The sequence below is a fragment of the Miniopterus schreibersii genome (assembly GCF_964146895.1).
Source record: "Miniopterus schreibersii genome assembly, chromosome: 17".
Taxonomy (NCBI): domain Eukaryota; kingdom Metazoa; phylum Chordata; class Mammalia; order Chiroptera; family Miniopteridae; genus Miniopterus; species Miniopterus schreibersii.
In genome coordinates, this window is record NC_138117.1 from 3,785,245 (window position 1) to 3,811,204 (window position 25,960).

General features: G+C 35.8%; 1 protein-coding gene across 5 annotated transcripts in view; it reads right to left on the bottom strand.

Annotated features, from left to right (window-relative positions):
* The window catches only part of VIRMA (vir like m6A methyltransferase associated), a 43,218-nt gene that overhangs the window by 10,670 nt on the left and 6,588 nt on the right, over positions 1-25,960 (bottom strand). For 3 of the 5 annotated variants that reach the window (XM_081116772.1, XM_081116771.1, XM_081116774.1), the window contains 15 exons: positions 24,599-24,714; positions 24,164-24,250; positions 22,785-22,833; positions 21,157-21,325; positions 19,672-19,794; positions 17,447-17,716; positions 14,984-16,124; positions 11,504-11,995; positions 10,399-10,553; positions 8,458-8,540; positions 5,627-5,720; positions 4,941-5,485; positions 4,161-4,396; positions 3,406-3,658; positions 2,130-2,347 (listed from right to left, as the gene is read on the bottom strand). In XM_081116772.1, the coding sequence (XP_080972898.1) occupies positions 2,130-2,347; positions 3,406-3,658; positions 4,161-4,396; positions 4,941-5,485; positions 5,627-5,720; positions 8,458-8,540; positions 10,399-10,553; positions 11,504-11,995; positions 14,984-16,124; positions 17,447-17,716; positions 19,672-19,794; positions 21,157-21,325; positions 22,785-22,833; positions 24,164-24,250; positions 24,599-24,714 (4,031 nt within the window). Of the gene's footprint in view, positions 1-2,129; positions 2,348-3,405; positions 3,659-4,160; positions 4,397-4,940; positions 5,486-5,626; positions 5,721-8,457; positions 8,541-10,398; positions 10,554-11,503; positions 11,996-14,983; positions 16,125-17,446; positions 17,717-19,671; positions 19,795-21,156; positions 21,326-22,282; positions 22,371-22,491; positions 22,519-22,784; positions 22,834-24,163; positions 24,251-24,598; positions 24,715-25,634; positions 25,716-25,960 lie in introns of those variants that run through there. The other 2 variants (XM_081116775.1, XM_081116773.1) reach the window with 2 other exon arrangements.

Genomic DNA, 25,960 nt, shown 5'->3' on the forward strand with positions numbered 1-25,960 from the left:
AGATAAGCTTTAAGCTCTTAAAAAACACACACATACACACACACACAAAAACAAGAAAACCTTCCACCAAATAATAAAGGTATAAAACTTAGCGAAAGAACTTTACAGGTTCCCTTTTACACTTTTTATAACCTGAGGATTTCTCTAACATAAGGAAGTTATAGCTATCTCAGAAACCTGACCAAAAAGCTTAAGTTAATAACTACAGAGACCAACTATCTTTATGTCTCCATAATCTGACAGAAGGAAATGAAAGGTGTGGAGCATGTGTGAACAAGTTTTTTATGTAAAGAGCTTGATGGTAAATAGTTTAGGTTTTGTAGTCTATACACAGTCTGTTTCTCTCTATACAGTTTCAGTCACAAATGCTGAACTGCTGGTGTGAAAAATCGGCCATAGAAACACAAAAACACCAGCTATACTCCCAATAAAACTACAAAAACTTGTGGTAGGCTGGATCTGGCCCGTAGCCCATAGTTTGCCAACCCCTTTTCTCCACATCCTCACCACCACTCATTGTTGATTTACTAATGACAGCCGCTCTGACAGGTGTGAGGTGATAGCTCATTGTCGTTTTAATTTGCATTCCCCTGGTGATTAGCGATGTTGAGCATCTTTTCATATGTCTATTGGACATGTGTATGTCCTTTTGGAAAAAGGTCTATTCAGCCCGGCCAGGTGTGGCTTAGCGGTTGAGCATCGACCTAGGGTCCAGGAGATCGGGGTTCGATTCCCAGTCAGGGCACATGCCCAGGGTTGCGGGTTAGGCAGCCGATCAATGACTCTCTCATCATTGATGTTTCTATCTCTCTCTCTCCCCCTCCTTTCCTCTCTCTCAAATCAATAAAGATACACTTAAAAAAAAAAAAAAAAAAAAGGTCGATTCAGGTCCTTAAGGCACAGATTATTTTAATAGTTTAAATAACATGAGGCAGCAGGATTAGACACTGCAATTACTTAATGATATTTTGGATAATTTAGCTTATAAACACTTTTTTTAAAAGCTTGCTTTTAAAAAGTATTAAAAGTATACATTGCACAACTCTATATAGTCTAAATTAATCAAGTATACTATTTTATGTTCTAATACCATAAACTGCCCAGCCGGAATGGCTCAGTGGATTGAGCATTGTCCCATGCACGAAGAGGTCACTGGTTCAATTCCCTGTAGGGGGCGTGTAGGAGGCAGCCGGTCGCTGTTTCTCTCTCATCATCAATGTTTCTATGTCTCTCCCTCTCCCTTTCTCTCTCAATAGCAATAAAAACATATTTTAAAAATAATAATGATAATAAAAATACCATAAACTAGTCCTTTTTTTCTTATCTATTAAACATACAGATTTTTTAAAAATATATCTTTATTAATTTCAGAGAGCGGAAAGGAGAGGGAGAGAGAGAGAAACATCAATGATGAGAGAGTCACCAATCAGCTGCCTCCCGCACGCTTCAGACTCGGAATCGAGCCCACAACCCAGGCATATGCCCCGACCAGGAATAGAACCCCAATCAGCTGATCCTAGGTCGACGCTCAACCACTGAGCCATGCCCGGCTGGGCAACATACACATTTTTGTCTCTTACAATACACAGTGCTTATTTTCCTGGTATTCTTCTGTACATAATACTATAGCACATTAACACTTTCTTTTCCTTTCTTTTTTTATTGATTTCAGAGAGAGGAAGGGAGAGGAAGAGAGAGAGAAACATCAATGATGAGAGTCACTGATCAGCTGCCTCCTGCACGCCTCCTGTTGGGGATCGAGCCCACAACCCAGGCATGTGCCCTGACCGGGAATCGAACCAAGATCTCCTAGATCATAAGTCAAAGCTCAACTGCTGAGCCACATTGGCCCAGCACAAAACAAATATGTTAAAAGCATGAATTAGCATCCCTGGAATAATAAGATTTCCTTAAATACTCTAAGATGTCCACATTAATTTGTCTGTCTATTCAATTTATATGTTTAATCCCAATTTCATTATTATTAGCACATTCCACTGCTAACAAATCTTCTCCATAAATATAAATCACACCTTCAACCTTGTGCAATAGCTATGAATTAATTACTATCAGGGAGGGGGTGACAGAGACAAAAATTAAATCCAAGAGTATATTAAATTAAACATTACCTTTTTAAATGAAATAATCCATAATCATGCTCTGTAAGAAACATCATTGTTCTAACACATGTCAGTAAACAGTTATAACTGCTCTCAGAGTTGGCCAGCACAGCCAGTAGACAATCACAGATTGAGGCCATCAATTCTTTGTTTGGTAGAGAATTGGAGAGCTGCTCTAGTTCAGAAATAGAACCTTCAGAAGAGTTTGGCAAAATAAGAGCAATGTCCTGTGAGGGAGGTGGGGAATAAGAAAAAATAATTTTTAAAAATGATTATCACCATCACTTAGCATTTTTATTTCAGAAATACTTAGCATTTAATACTTAGTCATTATTTCATCAAAATATTGTTCCAGTCCCATCCTAAACACAGATTCCAACACATTAAAAACAAAGGAATCATTCTGCCCTACTACAGAAGTTAAGGTAAGTATATATACCTAAAGAAATAAAAACCTAAATATTTTATTTTATAATATTTTTACTTTAAAAGAACATCCTTTTAAAAAATTTTCCTTCTGTATTGCACTGAGTATAGTTTGTATCTTCAACTGGTTGAGTGAAGTACTTTTGGTACTAAAATATTTTAGATCACTGCACTATTCATTCATTTGAATATTTTTAAACTTACAAAGAAATTATTCAGAGAAATAAATTTTAATAAATATATCCATATTTGAACTTAAAACATCACAAAAGGGATATAAAGTATAGCATAGGGAATATGGCCAATAATGCTGTAATGACTGTATGGTGTCAGATGCGTACTAGGCTTATCAGAGTGATCACTCTGTAAGTTATATAAATGTCTAATCGCTATGTTGTACACCTGAAACTAATATAATACTGTATGTCAACTGTAATTGAAAAAAATTTTTTTAATGTATTAAAAAGTTGCCCTAACAGGAAAACATTATATTAATTCAACCAATCACAAAGCTATAAAATTCAAGAATGAATTGGTATATAATTGGAAAGAAAATGAATTAGACATAACTAACCCCCCAAAATACTGTGTCACATAAGGCAACTATCCAAGGACACAATCTCATAAAGAAAAGGAAAGAGCTCTTCAAAGAAACCTGTGAAGTACAAACCCAAAGAAATCTTTGAAGCACCAAATCATTTTATCGTTGGTTTCTAGTCAAATTCATTTCCCTGAACAATAGCAGGAGTAATAAAACAGGTGAGATCTCCTTGTTCACAGATAAGAATTACATCAACAGCTTTTAGACACACACACACACACACACACACACACAAAATTTATGAGTAACTATAAATACCTGATCACAGAGAGACTGTAAAATGGATGTGATGTATTCAACGCACTGTTGGTGAGTGACACTGTCTCCGGGAGACCGCACCAAAGCTAACAGGTCCTGGAATATCTCTGCATATTTTTCATCACCTTTAATAGTTCCATTAATTAGATGCAAAATAGCTAATTTACAAGCTTTGTGTGAAGCCAGAGCATCAAGAAGAGCAAGCAACCTGGTGGTTTGGCTAGTATACTGTTTTTCTTTATCTTCTGAAGTGCTGAAATAAAATCAATACATTCAATAAACAAAGTTCTTGATGTTAAGGCATTATTTAACTAATATTTGTTTCTCAACACATATCAACCTATACCAATCTTGTATAAAACATTTCAAAATGACAACTTCTCTGGAATTTTACAATTACTGTAAAATTTTATAAATTTAGATTTTCAATAATGTATTTCCTTAAATCAAAATACATTATGGTTCACCTTTCAAACACCCAAAATCAAGGCCTACAAGGCAATTTGCACATGAAATAATGAAATAAAATTTTCTAATTAAAGTTAACTATCTATATATAGATATATATATATATTCATATTTGTATAGGTGGGTGTGTATGTATATATGTGTGTATGCATATATTTGGTCTATATTAGTATGTATACATCTTATCTGAGCATTCTACACCCTGGTTTCCAAGTTTTAAGGGGAAAAAATGTATGTGTGTCAAGAACAACTTGAAGAAAAAAAATTTAATGCAAAATGAAAAATACCTTTGCAAGTCTTCTACAATCAAATCCAACACAGTTCTCATAATCAGAAGTGCAGTTGGTGAGGCAAGATCACACAATTGAACACAAATACGCCGTAGCATATGTTGAATGGGCTGGCAGGTTGTGCCAGAGAAAGAGCGAACTATTTCTTGGAGCAACTTTGCTTGAACATGAAGGTGCATGCTCCACAATTTTCGGGTGTTGAGTGCCACTGATATATCATGTGGCTCAATAACCTGTTAAAAAAGTATAATGTATGTGTTCGTAGATTTTTTTTCGTATTTATTTATAGTCACAAAAAACTGTTCAGGAAGGACTATTATGAAAGGAACATCTTTACTGCATGCTGAAAACATTTAAGATGCTTAAAACATCTATTATACAATTAAACATTTGCTTGAATTCAATGCATCTAAAAAAATCTTATTGTTCTCAGGTTAGCAGTCAGTAGAGCAGAGTCCATTGGTGAAGAAACCTAGTAAACGGCAAAGTCTAACACATAATAAAGGAGAAAAAAGGATTTAAAAATAACAAAAGTACAAGAATACATAACAGCATAACAAAATTCACATTAACAAAAACTTAAATGTCACCCCCGTATTTCCTTAGTGACCAACTTGCTTCAGTTTTATCTCACCCTCATCCAGTTATTTTACGTCTTTTTTAGGGAAAGGGGATGGAGATTGTTTTCGTTTTAGTTTTTCCTTTAACAAAATCACTGGCTTTTAAAAAAGTGTTACTGCAGTCATTTATAAGATGCATGTTATATGGAAGTGATACCTGAGTTGTTTGCATGGGCAATGGTAGAGGCAGCAGCTCTGAAAGGAGTATGAGTCCAGAAAAAAATCCTTCAGGAACCTTCAAGATTGAAGAAAGAACTTCTTTTAACATTAAAGACCAAGTATTATTGGCCAGAGTCTCTTCTGAGATTGTGAGTTTTTCATTAACTCCTTGTGTAAAAGTCAGTAAGATATCAATGATATCATTCTGAATTTTCTGTTCATCACTATCCAAACGACCTGAGAGGGGGATAGAGCACAGGAGCATGTGTAAAGTCACAAGTGCTGAAGGAACACGCATATCCTTAAACTCAAAGGAGCCACCTCTCAGGAGTTCCGTTAACATAGTTTTAAGAAGAGTGAGTGTGCAGCGAGCCATTGAAATAGTAGTAACTCTGTGAAGAGTAGTCCCCATGTTGACATGGAGCCTCCAAGGCTGAGTCAAAATACTGTTCAATTTTTGCAGAACCCGAATAAAGGTGTCCATTCCTTCAGCAGAAAAAAGCTGAATAACAGCAAGATTCCATTTCAGGTCTTTCTGTTGACCTTTATATAAGATAAGAGGGGAAAAAAGCGAATTACTTATATGTTAATAATCAGTTAACATTTTTGAATATTTTATTTAATAAATGATATTCATACTAGGCTTAAAAACTGGTAGTTTTAAAAGTTTAGTAGCCACATTACCTTCAACAGGGGGTGGTGGGCATGCCACATTGCAGAGAACACGCAAAGCAGTGGTAAGGCCAACTCCTTCTGGAGTCATCAAGTTATCGATATTCTTTAAAAATAAAAATAAACAAAGTTTAATTTCTTGTTACCTATCAGAACAAGAGAAAATTCCAGAGAAGGCATAAGTTAAAAATATGAGTTTCAAATTCACATAAAGTTCTTAAATTTAAAAATTTGAACTTTTACATATGTTGTACCATGTGATATTATGTAAATAAAATAATTGCAAAGTACAAATATATTAAAAAGTACTGAAACAAAAGTAACATACAGAAATGTATGAGACTCTCTGTAATAAGAATTTAAAATAGCTCCTTTTGGTATATTCTTTCTATACATCCTCTCTCCCAAAAATGAACCAGATTCTGATTTTACAAAGCCCTATAGGTGATAAACCTCTTTCAAAACTGAAGCAGCAGCCCAGCCAGCATGTCTCAGTGAACTGAGCATCGTCCCGTAAACCAAGAGGTCGTAGGTTAAATTCCTAGTCAGGGCACATGCCCAGGTTTCTGGCTCAATCCCCAGTATGGGGCATGCAGCAGGCAGCCAATCGATATCATGTTTCTCTCTCATTGATGTTTCTATCTCTCCCTCTCCCTTTCTCTCTAAAAATCAGTAAAAACATACTTTTTAAAAATAAAAAAAAACTGAAGCAGCAGCCCTAGACGGTGGCTCAGTTCGTTGGAGCATCGTCCTGTATACCAGAAGGGTTGCAGGTTCAATTCCCAGTCAAGGCACATACCACAGGAGACAACCGATTGATGTTTCTCTCTCACACTGATGTTTCTTTCTCTCTCTCTCCCTCTCTGTCAAATATCTTCGCATGAGGATTTTTAAAAAAACAACTGAAAAAGCAGTAAGAAATGTTTACAACTACATAACACACATTTTTAAAAACAAAGATACCACCGGAGTCTAGTTATGATGGTCAGTTGGGGCATAGTTAGAAGACAAAAAAAAATACAATTGCTTATGTCCTTAGCACTATGTTTCCTGACAACAAATAGTTATGATTAAATTTCGTGTGTGTGTGTGTGTGTGTGTGTGTGTGTGTGTGTGTGTATGGTTCCCACAGGGTAACATATAGATGGTTTAAAAAAACTAAGAAGAAATAACACATTAAAATGTTGCTATTTCAACTTTAAACCTCAGAAGAGAAACTTAAAAGTCAGTCCTTTCCCTCATAGTTTTGCACCTTAGATGATCTTTTCTTCTATCTCTTCCTCGATGACTTTCAATAATTCCACAAATTATACAAGGCAGCAGGAAGCCACAGAGTGAAGTTTCAGTCTTAGATCAACTGTTTTTAGTATATCTTGGAATGAGAGTCATTTATAATAACCATAATTAATGGGATGAGGATTTGCATAAAAATCAAAAATCTTTTAATTACAGCATACAATTAATTCAGATTTCTAGAACTAAATTTCTTGTTGGTTAAATACTTTTAACAGGCCATCTGGAATTTACTGACTACTTCATACATTCTCCTGACCATGCACAAGTACCCTGAACACATGACCATCTAAATTTACAGGACATTACTGTACTGCTACTGAATTAAAGACTAAATATAATGGAAAGCTACAGATGACCATCTGAGGCCAGAGCAAGGAACAAAGAATATGGTAGTATACCACAGGAGGTGAAAGTACTCGAAGGAGAGATGGAGTAAAAAGAGAAAATAAGGGAAGGCAAGTCGGTCAGAAAAACTCTGAAGCAGAAAAACCCAAATGATACGCTTTGTTGCTGGGTCAGAATAGCAATAGACTGAATAATATACTACATACATTTCAACTCCAAGACCAAGATGGTTTACAAACACTCACACATGTACACACATAAACACCATACACATAGCCCATCTGTTAAATGAAAGATCACTCAAGGTGCATTCTCCCCCTATAGCACAAAACCTTTGTGCATTTATAAGCACTTTTAGCCCTGAATGTGTATACATACACATTGTATTCAATTTTAAACTTCCAAAACTAACAATGCAATGATTTTTTCATTATGATTTACTTGAACTGTATACAAATTTTCAACTGTAATATTATAACTTACATGATTTTCACCTTTTATGAATTTTTTTAAATGTTTTTATTTATTTTAGAGAGAGAGGAAGGGAGAGGGAGCAAGAGAGAGAAACATCCATGAGAGAGAATTATCGATTGGCTGCCTCCTGCACACCTCTCATGGAGGACTGAGCTCGAAACCCAGGCATGTCCCCTGACTGAGAATCGAACAGACACCTCTTGGTGCATGGTATGATGCTCAACCAGCTAAGCCACACTGGCCCAGCAGGGTGACTATAAATTATTTCAATTGCATATTTGAATAGTCCCAAATTAGCAAAAGTAGAACTAGCCTCCATTGCAATTATCTGGAATTGATTCCATCACTTTTCACCTAAAATTTTGTGGGAAATTCTTTTTCACTAAAGTTTAACTGAAACAATTACATGTTACATTCTCATAGCATTTAACTTTAAAACACTTCTGTAAATGTCATCAAAATGGTAGGTGACATTACTGATTTGAGAGGGAAAAAAGGACAGAATCTGGTAGGGGAAAGCAGAATACATGAGGTTCTGTGCATGTATGTTCATGTATATACACAATCGCACACCCACCTACATTCATGTGCCAATCTGTAAATAGAAGTCTAGTAAATCAAGCAGTACACTTAATAATTACTGCGTTATCTACACAATTGATTTAATGAAATATTGCTATATACTACCAAAAAGTTCACAAAATCAGGCACTTTTAAGCTTTACTTACCTGTTTGACATATTCGATTAGATTTGGGATGCAGTTAATTTCAAATCTAAGGTTTTTCAGAGGTTCAAGCCATTTGCCGAGTTCTTAAAAGCAAAAAGAGTAATTTAAAATATGTTTTAAAATAAGAGCCTTTATAAAAGAAAAAATAAAGGTACTCGTTTCCAAAGAAAAACATTAACAGATCCATACTGATTTCAATAATCTAAATTTCACACAGGAATGAACTCATGTCTAATCCCTTAAACAAACTTTAAAATGAAATATAAATGCCTTAATATACTGGTTTAGAAGAAAGAAGTGACCACTCTTAGTATATGATTTCTGAAAATCTAAATGTTTTAATTCTTAAATAAGACAATCTAAATTGTTTTTGCAAAATTAAAAAATTTTTAATAAAACTGACTGCTTATAAACTAACTAATAAAACAGAGTTTATTCACCTAATGCTGTCACTGCCTCCCACACTCTAAAAAGAGCATGCAAAAAAATGTATTCATTTCTAACAGATCAAACCCACTGGGGAGGCATTTACTGACTACCTTTTCCCTTAACATGAATTTTAAATTTTGTCACTTTCCTAATTTGACCTTATAATATTAAAAAGACACTATCACCCCAAAATAATAACAGCAAACTTTGTTTATAAAACAAACATGAATAAAATACACCATTTACAACTGAACTCAAAACTCTCCTAGAAGCTATAGCCAACACCTATACTTAATCACCAAATTATGTTTTTTAAAAAGCATTCTAATACAAAAAGTAATATATCAGTTTCAAACACTTTATAGGAATGACTAAAGGAAACTAAAAATTGTCATGTCTGCCTTGGTTCTATACTCCCCTATGAGGATTACGACTGTGTACATGAGTATTTTTCTTACTCACTTGAATATCAACTCTTTCATATACACAGACTATATTGCTCGAATGAAAAACATAAGGAATAATAATAAAACAAATACAAGTGGGCCCACTGCCCAGATTAAGTAGTAAAGCATTAATACCTTTGCAGATACTGTGCCCTCCTTCTATAAAGGCACACTTCAGGGGAAAAATCTATTTCCAGTTTGGAAGTTGAGTTTACTACCCAAGATTTACTGGTAGTATCACATAAAACTGATGGCTAAAAAGAAAAAAAGGCTCTGGCTAAGTAGCTCAGTTGGTTAGAGCATTGTACCAATACACTAAGGTTGTGGGTTCTATCCCCAGTCAAGACACATTCAAGACTCAACCAACGAATGCATAAATAAGTGGAACAACAAAAATTGATCTTCCCTCTCTCTCCCTCCCTCTCTCTTTAAAACAAATAAATAAGAAGTTTAAAAAAGAAAAAAACTTACATGCTATTCACAATATTTACTCAGTGTTATCAAATTTTCTACTTGGTAAGGTCAGCAAGCCAGGAACCAAAATAAAATACTAAAACACTGTAATTAGATACCTTAAACATTAAGACTGCCCACATAAGCCTTGCCATAAACTTCATTCAACATGTTTATATATATTAGAACATAATGTCCATATTCATTATTCATTATACTTTTGAGGACTGCACTTGTTAATTAACCACAAGTGGTTAAGTTGTACTTACAACAGTGTTAAACCTAGAAATATATACATAGGAAAAACATACATAGGCAAACTATACTCAAAACTGAACTTCTGAGTTTGTCTTTAAATTACTTTTTCCATTTTGATTAGGAACTTCAACCAACCACTAACTTCCATGACTTTCCAGGAAAAGGTACTTTCAGCAATTTCCTAAAAATCTTTTTAATGCCATATGAAATACCTTCATAAAAGGTACTTTCAGGGAGTTTAAAAACAGAGTATTACTAGGAATATTATCAAAATATAATAAAGTATTAATTAGAGATATTCGAAGACTTTTTCCTTCACACATCATAAATGCTTAAAATAACTCAAGTACCATACCTTGCAATTTAGCATTATTTTCATCTGCTTTACAAAGCTTCAAGAGAGATACTGCATGATGTTCTAGCATTTGGACATCGCTGGAAGACTGAACCACCACCAAAATAAGTATGCATGCATAATTATAAGCTACTGACTTCTTAGACTTGGAATCACTGAAACAAAATAAGATTTTAAAGTTTTTGGTACAAAAACAATTTTTCCGGAATTATTTTAAACATTTTTTTCTACTTGGTTTTAAAGAGACCAAAGAATTTTACAATGAAACCTGAGTCATTCCCTGAAGAAATGAGATTTTAAATTTCACTTCCAATTCACCTAAAAACAACCCTTAAAAGTATATAAACAAAGCACATATATCACAATGGAAAGTGAAATTCTATTAAGAAATAAGATCAGAAAAACAATGAAATATTAACAAATATATTTCATTAGCAATGGATGATTAGAGAGTAACACTTCACTGGTCTCCTTTAAAATGTTTAAACAGGAACAAGTATGCTGAATCAATCTACTGCCATCACCATTCTTCTTGACATAGAAACCACTGCTGTCTGGCCTTCCCTAAAAGACCCGTCACTCAGGGAGTCACATTGAGACCCAGCTGTGAGTTACCTGGATGCCACTGTGTGACACGAGCCAGGAAGAGCATGTTTCTCTGCTCATACGCTAAAACCTTCTGCCCTACTGGACAGGACTTGAAAACGATTATCATTCAATCCCCTCCACCCAAAGCACTTCTGAAACCAGAGCACCATGAATAGCTTAGAGGTCAGAAGATAGCAAGATAGTCCTCTTAAGGTATATATATATTCCTGTGCCTTAGGATTCCCCTCCACACACATTAGCAGGGGCACTACAGTTGCAATCTTTGTCAACACCACAGGAAAACAGAAAGAAGGTGCTAAAAGATCCACTTCATTGTTTCACAGCCATTTTTTTCTATTTTTAAATTACTGTCATTCTAATCCTGAAATTATTAGGTTATGTGTTAAACAAAACAATATAGTTTTTACTTTCCAAGCAACACCTTCTAAACAACTAGTCCATTAATGATGTAATTTTCCAATATAATAGAAAATTTAATGAATAAATAGGAAATTACCCTAAGGCTTCTTTGGAATAGTATTCCATTAAAGTAATAAGACTTTGGAGATTTTTCTCAAGACTGAAAACATGGCCAACAGCTGATCTTCCCACAGGATTAAAAGTAATCAAATAAAGATTGTGAAGGGTTCCCAAGAGATCTGAATGGTCAGTTTCTTCACTGGTTGTGCAACGCTGAAAATGGTTGAACAGTTCTGTAATACACTGCAATGTCTGTGTTGAGTCCTGTAGCCACAAGGCAAATGCATCATCAATAACACCATCAGACTGGAGACCGTCCTCTTCATCTTGATCGTAAAGGTGACATAAAGACCGGATCAGCAAATTTGTTGCTTCATATTCTGACATAAAAAAAAGAAGACCCTTCTGTGACTGTGCAAGAAACTTTAAGACATCTTTTGTGGCTTGCAGCACACCAGGATGGGCACTTGTTACTGGAATTGACAGGAGCAAGGTAACCAACTCCAAGAAATGGTGACTGTGAAGATACCTGTAGAAAAATTAATTGATAGATGTTAAGTCAGTGTAAAACATTCTTCACTTACTGAATAATCATTAGACAGGAGAGGTAAAAATTTTAATGGCCATAATCCTTATCCTCAGCAATATACTGCTTTACTAAAAACATAAGGTGAGTTACAAACTTTCCCTCCACTGGGCCAAACAAACGTGAAAGTTCTGTGAGGCTTTTTCCTTGCTAGCATTCAACAGATGTTGAATAAACAACTGTTGACAAGTTTTCTCTTCTCAGGATCAACCCTGACTGTAAATTCTGGGCCTTTTTTCCAGGCTATTTATCAAATGTTTCTTTTTCACCACAGTCCTAATTTATCCATGGCATATCTGAATTAGTGTATCTAGGAAAAACATAGGACATGTACCATAAAAAAATATATAGTATATTCGGATTTACTATAGGTAAAATAGTACCTCTAGAGAAAAATATTTCAAATTATCCATTTTTCATATTTGACTAGTTAATACTACTATACATAGCATTCTTTATTAAATCCAAGAACCATTTGTAGCATACATGGTTGTTGTACAAAAAGTCTGAATTTACTCAGCACCCCAAAATAGACACAACTGCTACTGATAGAGTATTTTCATTGTCCTAATACTCTATACTCCACCTATTCATGCCTTCCTCCTCTACAATCCCTAGAAATCACTGTTCTTTTTTACTGTCCCCACAGTTTTGCCTCTTTTAGAATGTCATATATAATTAGAATCACACAGTATAAAACTGCCTCTTCAATCATGTTACTGCTTACATTCAGGCTTCTATTTCATGATAATAAACACCCTTACTAACATTACCATAAAGGCAAACAAGACTCTCAAAAAGACAAAACCCCATAATTACTATGCTCTAAGAACATCATTACCTTATTCAGAAAACAGTTAACATGACAGGCCTTAGACTGCTTATTGCTTGCAAGGTTGGCCCTTGGCTAGCACCTGGGAACTTGGATTTTGGGAGAGCTCCCATCGCCCAGCTGATAAGAATACTCACTGTGCCTAAACTGTTTATGCAAACAATATGTAATTTACGCTGAACATAAGCTTTCCTTCTGGGAGTCTGAAATTCTGGTACATGCTACGTACTAGTAAGCTATTTCCCAATAATAAGCTTGGATGCTGAGATTCTAACGAGATTTCAAGTAGGCAACATTTCACACATGTTGTCACAATTTGTTTCTGGAGAATTAACTGGGTCCTGTTTGGTTCCACTGGGAGAGGACTCTAGAAGCTTATGACTGGTTCCCCAGGCTTCTCCCTATGTACTTTCTTCTTTTGATGATTGTGCTTTGTGTCCTTTTGCTTTAATAAATCATAGTTGTGAGTACAACACTGAGTCCTGTGAGTCCTAGCAAATCTTGAGGGTGACCTTGGAGACCACAACATAGGACATTAGAGTACTGCCATCATTTCAAACTAATACTTCCAAAATGCAATTATTTCTCCTTTCAAAATTCTTTCTTATTTACCAGTTTTTGTCAATAAAACCAACAAAGTTCCAATAGTTACCGTAGCTAAAAACATCTTTAGCTCTTCCTCACTGTCTCTTACCTACTTGGTCCAGTTGCCAATTCCCAATAACTGCTCTTTTATAAACTCTATCGACAGTAGCACAATATCTGTCTTTCCATTCCTTGTAAGTGCCACTATTTAGGCCAAGTACTTAACACAACACCAAGTACCTAGAATCTTCAGACTGGTTTATCCAATAACTCCAATTTCTTTTCCATTGCAATACATCTCACAACATATAACCTAAAAACACAACTTTGATCATATCAGATGAGGTATTTCAAGATCTTTCCACATTCTAAAAACAAAATCTAAATTCCTTAACACAGCATTCCAGACCCTTTACTTCCTAAAGCCTGATACTCAAACATACCTCCTCGAGGTATGGCGGAAAAAGCAATATGTAATAAGTCATTAATTACAAGTTTCCCGACTGTTTGAAAATATTACCTCTTTCCTACACTCACTACCCTCAGCCATCCTCAGTGCATGACTTTACCTTCTACTTTACTAAAAATGATCAGTGAGAAGTGCCTTGGCTCCTTTACTGTCTCCATACTACAAATGTATCTATATTTGTATACTTATAAGATTTCTTTTTTCTTGTTCAAAGCTAAACCCCTACACTTGTACTCTTGACCTCTTCTCCTACCAGATACTTGCTCCAGCAATTACCATCTCTTATTCCTACAAGAACTCAAACTAAGGCAAGATCTGTTTCAGTTCAAAACAGGACTGGACAGGCATAGACTCTAAGAGTGAACAAATACCCTATTTCCTATTATTGCACTATGCTCCAAATCAAGGCAAATTTAATCACAGAGAAATCACGGCTATAAGAAGTAAAATAATAAAAATACCATTTTTCTATTAGTTATGAAATTATTTACAGGCAAAATGTCCCCCCAAAAAGATTAGAAAATTTTTAAAATCTGCTGTGGGTAATGATCCTAATAATGGCAAAAATGTATCAACAGATAAACAGAAAGTTAGATGGCAGAAACAAATGCTAATTAAAACTTAAAGATATGTTTAACTAAGACCATAAAATTAAGTTAGTAAAATATAAATTTAACCTACAGTATATTAGAGGAATAAAGGTAAAAAGAGGTTCATACAGAAAAGCTCTCCTTCCTAATGCCATCCATCCTATTATACCACCTTCCTAGAACTCAGCAGTTTCTCATTTATTCTTGCTCACAGACATGCTTATATAAGCATTGTTATTACTGTATTTCTAACTTAAGTTGCTACTACTACTTTAAGAGATAACAAAATACAGCTCACCCACTGTAACATACTTCCCAGTCTCACAGCTATCTATTTTGAAATATCACATATCCTTACACAGATATGCATTATCTAATGACATTTTAAAAAAAATCAACCACATAAAACTGCCTCCAATGATTTGTGAAATAATTTCCCAAACCAGAAGTCTTACCTAAAAAGAACAGGATATGGATCATCCCTCTCTGGAGGTCCAGTAATACGTGCCATCGTTGGAAAAGACTTAACAGGAGGTTGGATCATTGTATGAGGTGCGGTTTCCATTAAATGGAAAACTTCTTCCAGGAGGTTAATAAGCTTTTCTATTTCCCCTTCACTTATATTTGAGGATTCTAAAAGATCCATATCCATCGAAGCCTCTACCTCATTTTCATATTCTGGGTTTGCTCTTTCAAGTCCAGTATCTGTGTCATGATCAGGTTCACCATGGTTAGGAACAGATGAAGTCTTCTCTGCTAAATGGTCCCCAAGTCTTTTAATCTCTGACAGGATTTCATAGAAATGGCACTTCTGAAGGATAGCTGAACCAGCAGTGACAACCCTCACAGTCTGATCTAAAAGTATGAGCTCCAGAAGTTTTTGATAGCCACTTTTTTCACTCTGCCTACCTCTTAAAAAAGCTTCCATTCCTTCTGTCATACTAATGACACTGTCCAAAGCTTTAAAAGCGTTTAACTTAAGAGAAGATGAGACATGATCAGCAAACAGGAGCTCAAATAATCCATTGATCACTCCTGCTTGTAGCAGACCCACGACACCCTGAGATCCACATTCTGCTAGTGAAGACACTAATTTGGTCCCAGCTTTGAGCTGTCGGACATTTAAGGCAATGGGTTGGCGAAGGGCTACTTGTAAATTTAAAGCTTGCATGGTCCAGTCTACCAACTGGCCAAAGGAGTCCTGTTTTGTGTTTGTCAATTGCAAATAACTTAATCCTTTTATTATTAAACTTGGAATTTCTTCTAAAGCTGTTACCCATTTTGCGCCTCTGTCTTCCCTATATAAATCTAACAGTTCAGTTAACTTCAGTGAGGCTTCGATTGCCCCTGAATTTTCTTTATCTGGACCTTGATCCTTCATTCTACTGACTTCAATTTCAAAAGTAGTCTTGTACGGGCAGCTGAAGTATAAAAGTGGCACAAGCTCCCTATCATATGGATCATATGTCATAGGAGGAACAGAAGCTAAGTCTTCAGCAGTGTATTCAACATCAAAGTTTGGATACTTAAATGTTTCACGTTCCAAGTCAGCAATTCCATCTTCATCGCTGGAAATTTGTTCATAACCATCATCCCCTGAAAATTAGTTTGGATAGTATTTAAATATTACATCATTATTGTTTAATGCCAAAAGTCTAATTAATCAAGTTTATTTAATAGTATGAAAAAAATAAGAATGATTTAAACAAAATAAACTTCTGCCTCAATATCTTAACAATTACATTTATAATTTCTAGTACTTATGAAGAAACGTCATAAGCAAAGTCTTCTATTATATTTGTTCAGCTTTACAACTAAATACGCTATAGATATCTTTTCCTCACAAAAATGAAACCAGAAATTAACTAGCCTATTCTCTCACCTTCTCTACTAAAATGCCCTCTGATTAAGAAAACACCCTGCCTAAAATCTAACTACTATTTTCCAGTCAAATACAATAAATCTAAAAAGGATTATTTGATGATCTGGGAATGGGGAAAGCTAAAAATGTATCACTTGCCCTGGCCAGTGTGGTTCAGTTGGTCGGGCATCATCCCACGCACCAGGGAGTTGTGGGCTCGATTCCGGGTCAAAGGCACACGCCTGGGTTTTGGACTCGATCCCCAGTAGGGGATGTGAAGGAGGCACCCAATCAATGATTCTCTCTCATCAATGTTTCTACCTCTCTCTCCTTCTCCCTCCCTCTTTCTCTAAAAAACAATAAACAATTCTTTGGGGGGAAAAAAGGCCCTCTTGGAAAAAAATTTTACTCAACCTATTTATATTTTGTAAAAGGGCCTCTGTGATGCTGAAATAAGCCTCACTATTTTAGAAAAAAACAAGGCAGACCATCTGTCATTTTGAATAAATGCTTTAACATCATATGCCATCTTCTGGACAAATTAAGAGTTCAACAGCTGGAGTATCTCTCACATTTTGCTTCAAAAAAAGGCAAAACCCAACTAAAGTAGTCTTAACATCATGCTCTCAATATCTCTGTCCTGAGATTCTTTTCCCCCAGAATTCCTAACACTAATGCAGCTCTGAAAAGCTGGGCGGCAGGCCTCTTTAGGGCGTCTACCCAGCTCACACCACCACACCTTCCTTTGAGACAGGTGGCGGATCCTGGTCACTGTACTGGCTGCATGACCCTGCTGCCCTGACCAAAGCCCACGGTATCAAAGGGCAACTCAGAGCTACCAAGGCACACAGAATCTTTCTCCCAGGACACTAGACATGACAGACACAGCCAGTGAGCTGGCTGATTGGAAAGAGGAGGCTGAAGCTGTGGGGTGAATGGAGGAACAGGTTAGCTGACTGAAAACAAACAGCAACGTAAAGCGGAGATGGGGACCCCCCAGCCCAGCCCGGGCTTTCTCGAACACCTGCCATCCCCGCCCAGCCCGGCCTCGGCTCACCTTCACCATCCTCGTCGCCCTCGTCCTCGTCGGGGAGGCTGTCCACCGTGTGCCGGTCGTCCTCGTCGTCCTCCTCGCCCTCGCCCTCGCCCTCCTCCTCCTCCTCCTCCTCCTCGCCCTCCTCCTCCTCCTCCTCGTCCCCCTCTTCCGGCTGCTCCTCCTCGCCCTCATCGGAGTATGGGCCGTCTTGGGGAACAGAGCTCCGATCCGGGGAGATGGGCTCAAAGTAGTCCTCCCTGTGCGCGGCGTCATCCTCCTTGTCGCCCGACACTGAAACATTGAGTAAGGTGCAGGTCGCTTTTTACACTTATTTTTCAACTACAGCTGACACACACTATGACCTTAGTTCGGGTGCACAGCAGTGATCAGACGTCTGTTCACTTCACAAAGTGACCACCCTGCTGAGTCTGCACCCAACACCAGCTGTCCTGAGACCACTTGCTACGTTCCCAACGCTGTGCTTCACAGCCCCACGGCCGCATTTGTAACGGGCAACCTGGACGTTTAATCCCTTCTACCTTTTTCACCCCCTCAACCCTTCCCATCGGCCACCATCAGGGTGTTCTCTGTATAAGTTTATTTGTTTTTAGATTCCACATATAAGTGAAACCATATGGTTATTTGTTTTTCTCTCTCCGACTTATGCTGCTCAGCACAATACCCTCTAATTCCATCCATGTTGTTGAAAGCAGTTAAGATTTCATTCCTTTTCATGGCTGAGTAATGTTCCCGTGTATGCAAGCACCACCTCTTCTTTACCCATTTCTCTTCAATGATTGCTTCCGTATGTTGGCTACTGTAAATAATGTTGTAATAAACATGGGCGTACATATATCTTTTCCAATTAGGGTGTTGGATTTTTTCAGATAAATACCCAGAAGTGGAATTGTGAAGTCATATAATAGTTCTATTTTTAATTTTTTGAGGAACCGCCATGCTGTTTTGCATAGTGGCTGCACTAACTTACATTCCCATCGCCTGTGAATGAGGGTGCCCTTTTCTCTACACATCCTCACCAACACTCGTTGCTTGTTGATTTACTAATGACAGCCGCTCTGACAGATATGAGGTGATAGCTCATTGTGGTTTTAATTTGCATTCCCCTGGTGATTAGTGATGTTGGGCATCTTTTCATATGTCTATTGGACATGTGTATGTCCTTTTGGAAAAAAGTCTATTCAGGTCCTCAAGGCACAGATTATTTTAATAATTTAAATAACAAGAGGCAGCAGGAATGGATACTGCTATTACTTAATGATATTTTGGATGACTTAGCTTATAAATACTTTTTTTAAAAAGCTTGTTTTTAAAAAATATTAAGAGTATACACTGCACAACTTTATATAGTCTAAATTAATCAAGTATACTATTTTATGTTCTAGACTCACAAGATTAATCATCATCCCATGCACTAAGAGTTTATTGGTTCAATTCCCTGTCAGGGCACATGCCCTGGTTGCAGGCTTAATCCCTAGTAGGGGGCGTGCAGGAGGCAGCCTGTCGATGTTTCTCTCATCGATGTTTCTCTCTCTCTCTCTCTCTCTCTCTCTCCCTTCCTCTCTAAATATCAATAAGAACATTTTAAAAAATAATAATAGTGATAATACCATAAACTAGTCCTTTTCTTATCTATTAAATATACAGATTTTTATCTCTCACAATACACAGTGCTTATTTTTACTGATACTCTCCTGCACATAACACTACAGCACATTAACACTTTTCAAAGCAATGTTGTTACACCTTCAAATGAATTCACTGATTTTTTTATAAAATAAGTTCATGCCCTAGCTGGCTTGGCTCAGCGGTCAGAGCATCAGCCTTCAGACTGAAGGGTATTGGGTTCGATTCCAGCCAAGGGCACATACCTTGGTCACAGGCTCAATCCCCAGCCTGGTCAGGGCGCATGCAGGAGGCAACCAATCGGTGTGTCTCTCTCTCAGTCATGTCTCTGTCTCTGTCTCTCTCTCCCTTCCACTCTCTCTGAAAGCAATGGAAAAAATATCCTCTGGTGAGGATTTAAAAATAAATAAAAAATTTTTAAAAATAAGTTCATATGCCAACAGAAAAATAGAAGGAATTCCTGCACAGTAAGAAAGGGGGAAAAAGCATTCATTAAGATTCTATTACTAGCATCTAATTTTTTTCCTTTAATCAAAAAACACTATTAACATTAATCAAGAGTGTTAAAACAAACAAACAACTAGCACTGATTTTATTTGTACCTGGCAAAGGCATAGGATCATCTTCATCATCATCAGGTGGAGGGGGTCCTGGCGGAGTTCTTGGTCCCCTTGGCTGTGGTCTTGGAGGGCTTCCATTAAATTGATCTTCTTTCTCCCCATCAGCTAGAGTTTTATTAGAGACAGAAAAAGAACTTCTGAGTTATTGCAGTACAGAGAAAAAATACCTCATGATTTGAGGTTTTCCTCTTAAGGGTTTATGGATCAACTTTCCTGTCCTGATGTCTAAGAGAAATTTTGCTAATTCCTATTAATGAAAGAATTTCTGACTTCCCACATACCAAAATGTAATGTATATACTTCTTGGGTATTATCCCAGAGAAATAAACTTATTTTCCTGCTGGTATGAATGCTCATACCAGCTTTATGTGCAATCATCAAAAACTGAAAACTACCTAAATATCCTTCAATGACTGAATGGTCAACTAGACTATATTACACTCATACAACGTAATACTACTCAGCAATAAAAACGAATGAACTACTGACACACGCAACAAAGTAGATGAACCTTGAATTATGCTGAATGAAAAAAAGCCAATCTCAAAAAGATATCTGCTGCATGAATCCATTTATGTAACATTCATGAAATAATTTAATTATAAAGAACAGATTAGTAGTTGCCAAAGGTTAAGGATAGGTGAAATGGGTATGGCTATAAAGGGGTAATGCCAGGGAATCTTGTGATGGTATAATCAAGTTTCTTTTTTTTTTAATATATATATATATATATATATATATATATATATATATATATATATATATATTTTTTTTTTTTTTTTTTAAATATGTCTTTATTGATTTCAGAGAGAGGAAGGGAGAGCGGGAGTGTGAGAGAGAAACATCAATGATGAGAGTCATTGACTGGCTGCCTCCTGCACGCCCCCCCACTGGGGACTGAACCTGCAACTTGGGCCTGTGTCCTCACAGGAACTGAACCTCGATCTCCTGGATCATAGGTCGACGCTCAACTGCTGAGCCACACCAGCCAAGCTTTTATCACGTTTCTTGATTGTAGTGGTGACTATGAAAGGCTAGACATGACATAAACTGCAGAGCTACATGCACACACACACACACGTGCATGTATAACTGATGGAATTTGAACAAGCCCTAGAGATTGTACCAATGCCAATTTTCCTGTTTTGATATTGTACTATCCTTCAACTTTTTAGAGATAATTTTGATAGTAAACCATGAATAACCACTGGATTACTTTATCATTTATATATTTAAATTATAAAAAACCTCAGGTCAATTTAAAAAGCATTCTAGGAAAGTAGAGGAAGAAAGTAAAATGTAACCATTCCAACATAAAAAGAAACTCTTACAGGAAAGAAAAGGAAACTGACAAATACCTTGTGAAGTCTTAAGCAAGGTTCAAAAGGTAGAAGAGCTCTTTGAATTACCTTTCCCTGCTATAATGGACATAAATGTCACTGACAAAAGCAAATTTAAAGTTCTCACCATGTTTTGGATTCTTTTTCAAACTTGGCTGTGGTTGAGGAGGTGGAGGTGGTGGAGGTGGAGGTGGAGGAGAGTCTCTGTCATGACTTATCACTCTATCCACTGATCCGTATATTGCCAGTGTCAGACAATTATACCAGCCTCTTAGCACCAAACCATCAGTATTCACCTGATTTGTTAGGGGAAAATATCTTTCAAATTAATGTTTTAATATGCTAGAAGTAAACTGCTACCAAATTACTTTGTGGCTCAACTAAAGTCTTTAAAAGTATGCTGAAAATGCCAAGGTCAATACTGGTGAAAATTCACCAAAAGGCACAGCTTTTATATGGCCCTCGAGAGCTACCTCCCTTAACCGTTTCAAGACTGTCCCCATTCCTATACTTTATGTCAACCTTATTCGAAAGCATAACAGATTCCCAATCAAGGGAATAAAAATGAGAATGAAATTAAGTGGGAGTTAATGCCAATTAACGAATTAAACCCGAACTGTTACAGGGGTCATGGAGGTGCACAAAAGTACAAACTGTGCCCAGTCTCAACATTATTTATAAAGTCCATAAAATTGTATATCATTCTTTTAACATGCCCAACTCAAACATGCAGGTAACTTTTATGTACCCATGTTGTACTTAAAAAGCATTAAATGAACTGTTTTTGCAAAACCTCCTCCTAAAACGATCAAAGACTTTATCAATGCCATTAACCTTCAATACTTTCTTATAAATTTTTTTCCAGAATTTATCTCCATTAATTCCTCTATTTTCACAATAACTGTAGAGGTAGTCAAAGCAAGTATTACCAACAAGTAAGAAAATCAGAGTGTCAGTAGAAGAACCTGGAATAGCCCCTGACTTCTGAGTTCTCTTTACACTCTACCACGTTAGGTAAAGATGAAGTAATAAGTGGTAATGGAACCCCTTCTAGAGGCACAATAAGGAACAAATTATTATTCTCCTGGCTAACTCTAGCAACCTCTAGTAAAGGGAAACTGGGGACAAGAAGAAAGGCTTGAAGGCTATCCCTAGGTATTGACAGACTCTAAATAGAAATCCAATTAGAAGGTAAAGAAATAAGAAAATTTTTAGTCTAAACAGAGTGCAGAGGATTAAATACCCATACCCACCAAAAACAAACAGCATGCTGAGTAGTCCCAAACTAGATCACAATTATTTTTGGATTTAAGATCTTCCATGATTGGGATCTAGATGCTTCTAGAATGGCATTTGGTATAACAAGAAAAAAAGGCATACTTTTGATATGAAAGGGAGAAATATGGAATATGTACTTTTTAAGGAAACTTTAACTAAGGCAAAATAGTGTTTAATAATTTACCTGCCTATCATCTTCTGAAGGTGCGACCTAAACATAAGGGAAAGTACAGATGCTGACCTCTTCCTGACTCAAGTCAGAAAGAGCTTAACATTGAGAATGACATTATAATGTCTTTGCTCCATTTTAAAATAGCTTCTGGAAACAAGAGGAATCAGACAAGTAATGATGATATTGTGTAGAACTGGAACCAAATAAGCTGGCATTCTGCATCACTGGTTTATTTGGATCAAAAACTCTGAATGGAGGTGAAAACAAACAGTAGTAACAAGTTGAAAACTGACTTTCACAATTACCTTTGAGTTGGGTCTAAAGATGATGGACGTATTCTCATCATATTCCAGGCTGCCAAAAGAGTAGGAATAAATATACACACTCAAACACTGAACATCACAGTTCATCAAGAAGTCTCTCTAGTTTCATATATTTTAATAAAATCATGATAAATTTTCATTTTGATTTAATAAACTGCAATGTTTGGGTTTTACTACTCCTCCCAAAATGTTATTTTTTTTAAAAGTATAAAACAAACCCCTAGAGATTCTGATATAATTGTTTTGAGGTGAATGTAGGTATCAGTATATTTTAAAATGCCCTAGTAATTCTAATGTACAGCCAAAATAGAGAACCAGACCATTATAGTCTTCAAAAACTGTACTATGCTGGGATCAAAATTAAAGAAGAGCACCTACTTTAATCAAGTAGGTATTGATATAAGAAAAATATTCTAGCCAGGCCAGGCGTGGCTCAGCGGTTGAGCATTGACCTAGGATCCAGGAGATGGAGGTTCGATTCCTGGTCACGGCACATGCCCAGGTTGCCGGCTCGATCCCCAGATGGGGGCGTGCCAGAGGCAGCCAATCAGTGATAACTCTCTCATCACTGATATTTCTCTCTCTCTCCCTTCCTCTCTATGAAATCAATAAAGATATATTAAAAAAAAGAAAAAGAAAAATATTCTATGATATTAAAAATTAGCTGCTTCAGATTATCTACCTTCCCATCACTTAAAAGGTTAAATTATCAATCTAATTTAATAATAAATGAGTAAAGAATCAACGAAAGAATAAGTCTAAAAAAACTGTTAATTCCTGATTCACACAGAAATTTTTCCATTTTTAATTTGCCTTTTAAATTTTTTATTTTATAAATGAATTCTAAGAAAATCCATTTAATAGTCAACTATTTTGCAGATGTCAAAACAACTAGTTTTAATAATACCTAGCACGTGTTAAATAATCCAAAAAGAAGTTATCTATTAACAATATTCTCATTTTACAAAATATGACTATGCAATTTTAAATATGCAGTAGTATGATATAAAAAACAGACAAAACATTATCCCTCAATGTACTTATATAGTTATTTTTATAAGAATCAAAAAGCAATCTTTTCCAAATTAGGTTATTATCAAATCATGACATGTATAAGAAATGAATACACTATAAAAAGCAAGCAAAAGATGGCTAATGTTTCACACAGTTAAAATTTTATTTTGTAAATAAACTCAACATCTTCTTAGGAACATGTCATTTCTTTAATATTGCCAACTGATGAAATTAAACCCTGAGTTCCTGGGTCTACCACCAAATATATCCTTTCGTCTATCTAAAGAATGAAGAGGTTTGCTTACTAATTCATGAGTTTCTAGTGAAATTACCTAGTAGGTACATACCTTCCCAATCTATCGAAGACCGGGGCACTTGGTTTGCTTACATTGTTAAAAAATAAGTCTAACTGAAATGTGTGTGGAGATGTCTCCCTGTGGGGGAAAAAAAAAGTTGAAACGTCAGCCTTTGCAATAAATAGTTCCTAAATTACAACAAGAAGCAAAGTAAATACAAATTAAAATCAATTCTAGAATTAAAATATAATATTCCTAAGATTTAAATAACAAAAATATACAGTTAATTGTAATATTTTCTGTAATTTTATTCACATCTAATTCTCAAGCAGCCAACTATCCACTTTGAGTATTATTTTTAAAAGTTTAATCACCAAGTATCACCCCAATAAATTCAATAAAAATTTTAAAAATAAATTACAAAAAAAGTTATGTTTCTAGGAAAACCTTTAGTCAAAAATACTTTCAAAAGGAAAGTTGACTTACCCATATGCTCTATTGTCAGGGAGGTTGCTATGGGCTCTTACTCCTGGGGGTATGACTCGAACTTCATTGATATAAACCACACATGGAAAACGAACCACATCTATATGAGAACTTTGCTTTAAAAGGGGAAGAGTGGGGGAAGGACATACTGTAAGTAAAATACTTTGTCTATTCAAAATTTACTCATCTTTAAAAAAAAATTTACTCATCTTCAATTTGTTTCATTCAGAATGCCACAAATAATCTTAAAATAAACTCTGTATCATTAAAACAGTGCAGTGCTATTACATTACTTACAATACTACAAAAATCATTCCTTTTTAAAATAGCTCGTGATTAAATGTACCTAGTTAAATCTTTCCATCTGTATAATAACATTTTCTACAGCATATTTTTCTCCCTGATTTTTTTAGGCCAATACAGACCTACAATCTCTTATTGGAAACCTCTAGAGCCAGGTACCTTTTAGAATCCTGACTTTTTACATCTTTAGAAAAATAATATGATACAAATACTGTTTATTATTTAACACCCCCAACGGCTTCTGGGACAGCACCTTGTAATCAAAATATTAATATTTCTGCAGTCACATATATAAACATTCACACTAAATAAAGATTCTAACTAATATCATGTCAGGTCAGATCAGACTGCATGCTCAAATGAATTCAGGGCAGATTTTTCTGCCATTTTAGAATTTCTGAATCACAGATAAGGGATTGTGGATCTGTATTTAAATTAGCTTAATTTATTAAACTTAACATACCAACTAATATCAAGAGAAACCATTTGGGTATAGAATAGTTGAGGTAAACCCTCTCTGAAATTTAAAAAAGAAAAAAATACACAAATTAAGTTTATCATAATAAAAGAAATAGATAGCATAAATTTAGTGTATACTTATTTCTTTCTAGCATTTGACATAGGATCAAACAAATGAAGCTCTTGTGATCAATAATTTTAAAAGCAAGCTTTCACATTGTTTTTGGACTATTTTACATCAACCTTTCCTAGCAGTTCAGTCAGTCATCATTACCTAGTGGTCAAACTTCATAAAGAGAAGAATGGTTCACATTATTTGCATCTAGAAAGACCGAGTCTTCAGTCTCTCTTGAAGCTGCAAAGAATATAATGCATATCAACAGACCAAATGACTGTTCAAGTTTGTCTTTCCTAATATGTGACAGAGGACAACTTCCCAATTTTGCAATTTGAACTCAGATTACAACGAAATATATAGGGCATAGAAATCTTAATATAATGTTTACTATTGAAATGCTTTAACTCTCAAAGATATAAATGCAACAGGATGAATGCAAAGTGATTGCTAGCTGTCTTACAACACCCATTCCTGAAGAGAAA